General features: G+C 33.6%; 1 protein-coding gene across 2 annotated transcripts in view; it reads left to right on the forward strand.

Moving 5' to 3' along the window:
• The window catches only part of IFT81 (intraflagellar transport 81), an 82,132-nt gene extending 72,793 nt beyond the window's left edge, over positions 1–9,339 (forward strand). For both annotated transcript variants that reach the window (XM_046641366.1, XM_046641367.1), the window contains exons 18-19: positions 3,048–3,093; positions 8,598–9,339. In XM_046641366.1, the coding sequence (XP_046497322.1) occupies positions 3,048–3,093; positions 8,598–8,780 (229 nt within the window). In that variant the 3' untranslated portion in view covers positions 8,781–9,339. The remainder of the gene's footprint in view (positions 1–3,047; positions 3,094–8,597) is intronic.
• Positions 9,340–9,916: the final 577 nt, after the last annotated feature.

Consider the following 9,916-nt stretch of genomic DNA (forward strand, 5'->3'; position numbering starts at 1 on the left):
TACAAAAAGGAATCTAAGAAATACAATGTCTTGCAGAGTCTAAATTTTTTTATATATAGTGCATTGGAATGCAAGCCAGACTGAAAATATCCTATAAATAGAACAATATTTTTTAATATGCTACCATCAAATGTGTTTATTCAGATTCTTTCATTGAATGTAAATTTTGCTCAAATAAATCTATATTGTCAATAAAAAAACTATATGATCAATGCTAATATTTCACAAATATGAGAAGTTAATTTTGTTCTTGAAAAGTAAAACGTTTTAGAAATTGTTTCATTTCTTCCAAAGTTATCAATATAAATAGTAAAGAAGGAACTATTGCTCCTAAACTATTGGTTTTCTGATCATTTTTCAAGCTGGATATTCTTATTCTTCATTTTAAAAGTTATAAATTTTACCATTCCTTAGTTTTCCTGTAGACAAATATTGTGCCCTGACTAGAGTAGTACATGATAAGAATATTTTGAATAAAATAGAGTTAATTGTACTCTAAACTCACTGATACATGTTTAAAATATTATTATTATAGACATAATATTTTACTCTTATTCCATTTTCTACTTTTATGATACTTTCTGGTAAGGCCAAAGGCATAAGAAATTAGCTTGATTTGAAAGATTGTCTGAAAATTTTAATTTTGTTTGAAAAGGCATCATGTTTTATTTCAGAGTACTAGAGAAGGACTCATAAAATTTTGTTTCTAACCTGGTTTTTCCAATTCCTAGTTTTGTGACCTTGAGCAAATCACTTGCTCATCTATAAAATAAGGAGAACAATATATACCACAGAAGATGAAGTTAAATATGATGTATGCAGCAGTGTTTTGGAAATTATATAGCATGAGTTCCTGGAGGGCAAGGACCCTGTCCTGTTTTCTTCTTGAAACCCCAGGGCATGCTTAGTACATAACAGGTGCTCTGTAATTATTTCTTAAATAAAGTTCATTGAATAAATTAAAATTACATATTAGTGTTATATAGAAAAAGAGCGCGAGCCTGTTGATTTCTTGAGAAAATATAAATGAAATTCTAAAATAATTTGGATGTTTCTCAGGCCTACGGTAATAAATGAATTATTTAAAGCCATCTGAACTATGACCATGTGTTCTTCTTGAGCACTATGTCATTTACATCCTCCTAGCTGTTTTTCATTGGCGAGCTGGAGAGGCAAACAGTTTGACTCAGTGTCTTATAAACTTTAAGGGCACAATGAAGATTTGTCAGGATTGTGTTTGTTCCCTTCCACCCTGTTCCTGTGCATACGTTCTGCCTTCACTTCAGCTCTGTAAGGACTTTGGATACTTTTGATTGTCATTTTCTCTATTCTAATCACTTCTACCTCCCTTTTTGCATAAATGCGACTCTTCTTTCGCTTAGGCTGCTAGAGTTTCTCTTTGTGGTTTATAACTAAGATCCCCAAATTTGTGTTGTTTAATTTCTCCTTAAATACTACAGTTTAGCTTTACGTGGAAACATAGGCTGTTTCCATCCAAATTTGAGGTCTAAATTCTCTCGTATCTTCTTTGTCATTGGTTCTTTTGTCTTCATCTTTGTCCTTAACACTTTAAATCTCACTTTTTCTCTTACGTAGTGTTAAAATGTAATTATACTTTTGTTTAAAAGTGCAATATGGTGTTATCTGTGCTTTTTATTTTTACATTAAAAACTTTTAGGTTTTTTTACCTTGCATAAGAAATACTTGTAAAAACAAAAAGGTAACCATTATGAAGTATAGTACAAAAAAATTGAATGTTGTCCACATTGGCATGCCTCAGAAATGTCTGCTGTTAATATTTTGATGTACATTATTCCATATTCTTTTCCCATGCATTTGCTAATATGTCTGTATATGTATGTGTGTGTGTTAGCAAATGCATGGGAAAATTTTATGTGTGTGTATAACAAAAATAAGATTAAACTACATATACAGTTTTTCTCTTAATAATTTATCTAGAATTCTTTCCACTTCAGTATTTATAGATCTACCTCATTTTTTCTTTTTACTATTCTATATTATTCCTTTGAATGGATGTACTATAATTTATTTAAGCATTTCCCCATCTATCAACATTTAATTTGTTTGCAAATTTTCACTATTACAAGCAATCTTGAATTAAATAGTCTTTGCTTTTGTCTTTATTAACTTATGAGAGTTTTTGTGTAGGATGACTTCCTAGAAGTGGAATTGCAGGGTTAAGTGCTGTTAACTGTTTATTTAAAATGTGTATCCAAGGGCCAGCCCTGTGGCATAGTGGTTAAGTTCACACACTCCACTGTGGCGCCCCAGGGTTTGCGGCTTTGGATCTGGGCGCAGACCTACACACCACTCATCAGGCCGTGCTGAGGCAGCCTCCCACGTAAAAATAGAGGAAGATTGGGGGCCAGCCCTGTGGCACAGCAGTTAAGTTTGCACGTTCCGCTTCAGCTGCCTGAGGTTTGCCAGTTTGGATCCCAGGTATGGACGTGGCACCGCTTGTCAAGCTATGCTGTGGCAGGCATCCCACATATAAAGTTGAGGAAGATGAGCATGGATGTTAGCTCAGGGCCAGTCTTCCTCAGCAAAAAGAGGAGGATTGGCAGCAGATGTTAGCTCAGGGCTAATCTTCCTCAGAAAATAAAAAATAAAAAATAGAGGAGGATTGGCACAGATATTGGCTCAGGGCCAATCTTCGTCACAAAAAAATAAATAAAGTAAAATGTGTATCCTTTCTCCTGTCTGCAAACCTCTTCAAAAACAAAGTGTAATTTAAGCAAATGAGTTGCCATTGTTTTAAGGGTAGATTAAGTAGAAATAGTACTTAACATTTTAAGTCTCTTAATTTATTATGCAATCTTTTGCCTTTTTTCCCCTTAAATTACTATTTACCAGAACAACTGACTAAAGATGGGGAAAGAAAGTATTTGCTAATGAGTTTCATTCTGACTCCAGTGCTCTAAACTATATTGTCTAACATCTTTAGAGAACTATGTTAATTTATAATTTAGTTGTGTGGTGAAATCAATTGAAGTGAATTGAAACTAATCATTATGTTGACTCCCTAGGGAACAGTATACCAAAAATATTGCTGAACAGGAAAACCTTGGAAAGGTAAGAATGTATTTGTTATTTTTAAAAATTTGTCCAATATAGGTTTTCAGTACGTGGTTATAATATTGTCATTCTTTTTAAAATGTTATGGTACAGTTTTCAAGGGGAAATTGGATCCTTAATCCCTTTTAAAGATAAAAACTCCTCTTTAGGAATTTAGTTTTATAAAAGTAAAGGCACATGGATTTTTGAAAAAAAATCTAGTTTTAAATAACAAAGAGCTCATGAGAAGGTTCTGCATAATAAACAGAAATATTATGTGTAATGCACTACAAGATTTCAGATTATTCTCAGGTATCTCTGTTTATGAGATAAGCATAAATGTATTCATTTATTTTATTTGATAAATACAAAACTCTTACCATGAGCCAGGCACTGGTCTAAGCCTTTTACAAATATTGATTCATTTAATACAAATAATCGAAAAACCTTACTGGAGATATTCAGCTCCCTCCCTGCCAATTTTATATGAGGGCTACTGAAAATAGGAGTGTGTGATGGAGTGTTGTTTTCTCAGTTCTCTGAGCCACTCCTAGTAGAAGACATGGCAAATAGTAAGGGCCTTGACCATCAAGCCCAACTAATGACCAACTGGTTAATTACTCTAATTGATTTCAGAAAGCAACACATTTTGACAGTCATTTTAAAGACACTGGCTCTGTCATTCTTTTTTTTTTTTAAAATACCTGCATTTATCAACAACTCAGGACCAGTCATCAAGTACACTGACTTCAGTCCTAAGTTTGTGATTCTGGACAAACCCCTTAACCACTTTGGAGTTTACTTCCTCATATTTAAACTGAAATAGGTAGATTAGAAATTTAAAAGTTAAATTGCCTAAATGAGTTCTAAGATCATCTTTGGTGATTTTAGGTCCATGTTGCATAGTGAGGGCTAACCATGCTTCACTATACACCTTTTTATCCATTTCTTATTTAGTTTTACCAGTGAAAATTGAGGTTTCTTATTACTTTTTATAATAAGAGTGTCAAGTTTGTAGCATCATAGTTAGGGATTGTTTAGCTGCAATTTTTCTTTTAAAATATCGACTATATATAGGTGTCTAACTTCACTGTTCAAATATTCTTGAGTCTACAACCTGGAAATGATTTTATATATACTGTATTAAAGCTTATCCGTTCTCAAAGGACAAATGAAAAATATGGCTTTGTTTCAGTCTAATGCATTGTACAGTTTAGCTATTGGTCTGACTAAATAAATTGATGATAATGAAATTATTCATCTTCATTTATATTTTCTGATTTGAATCATTATTTAAAACATACATGTATCTATGCTTTTATATGAAAGCTGAATTAGCTCCCATAAACCTAAGTAGTAATATTCTAAAGGTGAACCTCAGAAAAACAAATCGTATAGAAAATAATGGAGGGACCGGCCCTGTGGTGCAGTGGTTAAGTGTGCACGTTCCACTTCAGTGGCCCTGGGTTCACTGGTTCGGATCCTGCGTGTGGACATGGCACTGCTTGTCAAGCTATGCTGTGGTAGGCGTCCTACATAGAATAGAGGAAGATGGGCACCGATGTTAGCTCAGGGCCAGTCTTCCTCAGCAAAAAGAGGAGGATTGGTGGCAGATGTTAGCTCAGGGCTAACCTGCCTCAGAAAAAACAGAAAGAAAGAACATAATGGAATAATTGCTAAATAAAGTGGATATGTTCTCTGCTTTATCAAAACAAAACTTTTTATTATGGAAAATTTCAAGCCTATATAAAAAGTAGAGAAAACAATGGAATGAACTCATGTGTAACCACCACCCAACTCCAATAATTAAACTCATGAACAGTCTTGTTTTATCCATGGTTCCACCCCTTTCCCTCTCCACATCATTTTTAGGCAAATCTCTGGTCATAGTTCAGTGTGTATCATAAAGATTCTTTTTCAACATAACCACAATACCGTTATCATGCCAAAAATAATTTAACAATAATTGTGTAATACCCAGTTCCCAGTCAATGTTCAGACTTCACTAGTTGTCTCATAATTTCTTAGTGGTTTATTTGTTTGAATCAGCATCCTACTGAGTCCATACATTGCTATTAGTTAACATATCTCTTCTCTCTTTTTCTCTAGAATTTTTTCTTTACAATTTATTTGTTGAAAGAAAAAAGAAAGTCTGATCATTTGTCCTGATGGATTTCTAAATTCCTGAACTTTGCTTATGGCATCCCTGTGGTATCAGTTAGTGTGTTCTTCTGTGCCCAGTATGTCCTGTGAATTGGTAGTTAGATCTAGAGGCTTGATTAAATACAATTTGATATTTGGGAAGCACACCTCATAGGTGGTAATATATACTTTTATCAGGAGGTTCTTCTTGTAATGTAGGCAGCCATTGATAATCACTTCCTAGATACATTAATTCATTAGAGGTTGCAAAATGGTGACATTCTAATTATGTTGTTCCTTCTTCGTTGGCCTGGAATAAGTCTGTAAAGAGCAACTTCTTATCAAATAGTTAACCCTGTGATACAGTTTGTATAAGAAAGGCAGAATAACAACTTGATTTGCTTATTTACTTGTTCTCAAAATGATGAGTTGGTTCTTTATCACTCTTCAAAAGTATGTTTATGACTCCCAGATTTAACATATTTGTTATGTTTTGATCTATTGCAATTATTGTACCCATCAGTGCTCAAATTGCCCCATGTTTGGCCAGTGGAAACTTCTTGAAGTCAGCTTCCGAATCCTTTTGAAACAATCCCGCTAGACTTTGATGCCTTCTTTATTTTCTGGCATGACAAAATGTTCTAGGCTCATCCGATACATTTCCTGTCCAAAACCTAGAATCAGCTATTTCTCTAAAAAGTGTTCATCTGTTCCTTCTGTATGATTTGTGAATAAATGTCCATCATATTAACGATAGTAAGTGAAAAATAAAAGGAAACCTTCTTAAAGATGATTTCTCCATTTTATCAGAGAGATTGTGAATTCTCTGCACATTATTCCATTGGTGAGATGACATGCCATACTCAAAAAGGAAAAAAATAATTTTTATGTTTGAAAGCATATATTTGAATCAAGTTGTAAACATTCATTTGTACAATATTTTAATTGGAGATTTTTGGGTTTTTAGGATTTAGTATGAATATCAGTAATTGGCTTTCATCCAGACATTTCATATGTTAGGTAATGTAATTTTTCAGATGAAAACATTTCTGTTTCTTTTGTTTTGAAAAGTATCTGGATGGATGCTGTGTGTCCCTCTGTATCTGTGGGTTCTGCATCCGTAGATTCAACCAACATAGATTGTGTCCTATGTCCATGATCTGTGGTTGGTTGACTCCTCGGATTTTGGTATGTGCAGGGGGTCCTGGAACCAATCCGCTTTGGATACTGAAGGTTGACTGTATTTATAACCTTGAATCCTTTCAAAAACGCAAACTTTCTTGTTAAATCTAATTCAAGATTATTATTTTCCCTTCCAGTGTGGTGTTTTACTGCAGAGTCTTTGGGAAAAGCGGTAGCAGCAATCTGACATCAAGTATATTTCAGAGAAATGAGCTGTTGACTGGCTCATTCCTCAATTCAGGCAGAATCATTTAAGCTCCTCGATCTTCACACTTCTGGAGTAGATCTAAATTTTCAAGACAGAGAACAAACCTAGACTTTCAAAGTAGTGATAGCCTGAGCCTTCCAAACTAGCATAGACTGGACACCCACAGACCTCCTCACACCAACTGAGTTTCTGAAATTACGTCAACCTATAGGGCTACAATTCACACTACCGTATGCTAGATGTTGCCTTACCAAGTACTCTGGAATATCGTACTGAAAGTTGCAACCTTCCCCCCTACTATACTGCTTCCTCCTTTAAAGAACACTGAAATCTGTGACAAGTATTTTCTGTACCTTGAAACTATCAACAAAATAAATCTGTATTAAGTGACAGTAACCTTAAAAATAAATTTATACTCAAGTCAGTTGTATTCATAAAGATTTTAAACACACGTGGTTGTGAAGCAAATTAAATTTAATATTCCTGACACAGACAGTGCCTACAATGTATCTTTGATTCTTTAAATAACTTTTATAGGTTGTTAGGATTTTGACAAGGAAACTGTTCCAGTAATATAAGAAAAGTTACAGTTTAAGTGGGACCTTAATCTTAAAATCATGCTCAGAACTCTTAAAATTCTTGATCTGACTTACTATTTTTGTTTTAGGTTATGAGGATAAAAATATTTGTTCTAAGATACTTTATTTGTAACATAGACTTAAACAGATGTGTTTGCCTGCCAGGTCTTGTCTTCAAACTGTGCTGATTATATTTCAATCGTATTTTCTTCATTGTGTTTTGCTTCCTGTTGCTGTTTGCTGTCTGCTGTGCTTTCATTGGCCGTCGCTGGGGAGGGCGGTCTTCAGAAAGTGGTTTGAATCTGGTCCTCAGCTCAGTTTAGTCTCTTATTTGGGCAAGTATCAGCGACCAGCTTTCTCATTTGTGTGCTTAGATCGACTATTAGATCAACCATATACTAAAAGAGGAAAAGCTGAGGATGTTCCTGTGTAATCTGTTTCTGGGTCTTAGCTTGTTTTTCTGTCCTCATTGGTGATTTCTCACACTCACTGTCAGTGTGTGAATTTCTGTCACACTGTTTCCTTATGTGGGCACTATCATGTTCTCTGTTTCCCTCTTCTTTGCTTCCTTCTTTTCTTTCTTTCCTCTCGTTGTCTCTGACTTTGTGCTACACCTCCATTCAGTCACCCTTCCTCAGTTTGCCATAATTTAGAACCAAAGGATATTTTTGCAATTTATTGAAAGTTTTTCTTATTCCTGTTTATAATTTTAGAGTCAATGAGTAGAACAGTTTTGGCAGGTGGAACCATATAGCCTATTAGTAAGAAAAACAATTCTGATAAGGATTTGGGCCTATTTAATAATGTACTTTTTAAAAAACCACTAGACTTTCTTCCTGAGGATTATCTGCATACAATTTGATTTATTTGGATATACATAGAGCATACACTGATTCAGGAAATAATACAGTATTTAACAATAACATATATAATGCATGATAGTTTATCAACTTTTCCCATGTCTATTAGGTCATGTGAAAAAAATCTTATGAGGCAGATACGTTTATAATTATCCCCTATTATTAGCCTTAATTGACAATTGAGAAAACTGAGGTCCAGAGAAATAGTGTCTTACTTATAGCTAGTCACAAAGCTGAAGTTGAGACTCAAGTCTTCTGACTTCCAAAATCTGCATTTTTTTCTACACCGTGATACTGTTCCACTTTCCTGATTCCCTTTAGTTTTTCCCCCTCGTTTTCTTTTATATTTTTTCTGTTCTTTTTAACTTCAGGTTGTCCTATGCCTATCATAAGTTTAATTAACTCTTAGTTTTCATACATCGTAGGAGAACCTGGTTTAGTTTACGTTACTCATCAAGTGTACATAGCATACCATGTTCTTCTGATTATACCAATAGGAGTAAATCCCTATACCTGAGATTTAATTATTCTTGATTTTTTTTTTTACGATAGAAACTCCGGGAAAAACAAAAAACTGTACGAGAAAGTCATGGTCCAAATATGAAACAAGCAAAAATGTGGCGTGATTTTGAACAATTGATGGAATGTAAGAAACAGTGCTTTCTGAAACAACAAAGCCAAACTTCCATTGGTCAGGTAATTCAGGAGGGAGGAGAGGACCGGCTGATCCTCTGAATTCATGTGCCATCATTTGGGGTTTCAGTTGATGCTACTAGCTATAAGCATAATCCCATGTGTCTTTCTTTTCTTGAAAGTGATTTGTACAACATTTTGCTTTCGGATTAGCCATTCCTGTTAAGTTTTCTTGGAAAATAATGTTAAAGGAGATTTAGGTTTTAAAGTTTTTAATATGAAAAAGAGACTTTTATGGTTTTGCTTAGTTTAAACATCATTGGTGTCTTCTGACTTTTATGAGAGAAGAGACTAAGTTTGCTATCTGTAAACATAAACCTATGTCCATTAAGAAATGTAGTTTTTTTTAAATGTAATAACCCAATGTCTTAATGTTTTTCTTAATCTTTTTTTAACTTTAGAGGAATCTTTTAGGAGCTAGTATCTCTTGTTTTGAAGAAACATTTATCTGAAGTTCAGCAGTTCCTACAGTTTCACTTCAGTTTCTTTTTCTTCTGTAAAACTCAAGAAAAATTAATATTTTGAATAACATATTTGTTCTATTTGTATTATTTAAAGACAAATAAAACTTGATGTGCATATTATGGCTACTTAAAAATTATATAGTGCGTCAAAATTGATTATTTTTTAAGTAAAGTATTAATGTTATTATATTATATTAAATTTAAGAATTATTACTTATTTTCACCAAAAATCTAATATAGTGTTTAGGTCTTGGGAACTATTATTTTAAATATAAAAAATTGTCATGGAATATAGATGTTATCATGTGCTGAAAAGTCAAGCACAAGATTCCAAGTGAAATTTGAAAGAGTTCAAAGTGCTTCCAATCTCTACTTCATCTGAACAAGATACTTGAAGATGTCTTTGAATTTGTCCTTAAAGAAAGAAATTAAATTCATATGCTACCCTTTACTTCATTTCAGTTTCAGTATACTTTTCAAAATGTCTTTCCTTTAGATTTGAAAGCCAAGATTTCACATTGTTAGCATGTCCATCTTGAGTTAGTTCTTTCTAGCTTTCCTGGGGAAAAAAATTTTAATGAAGAAAATTGTTTTTACCCTGTGTGAAATAAACAATCTCGATTATGGCTTTGGATCTCTTTGTTTCCAAGTATGTTCTACTCTTATTTTTTGTTTAAAAGCTGCTTTTTTGATAATCAGAGAACCTTACCAGCA

Source organism: Equus quagga, chromosome 15 (genome assembly GCF_021613505.1).
Source record: "Equus quagga isolate Etosha38 chromosome 15, UCLA_HA_Equagga_1.0, whole genome shotgun sequence".
Taxonomy (NCBI): domain Eukaryota; kingdom Metazoa; phylum Chordata; class Mammalia; order Perissodactyla; family Equidae; genus Equus; species Equus quagga.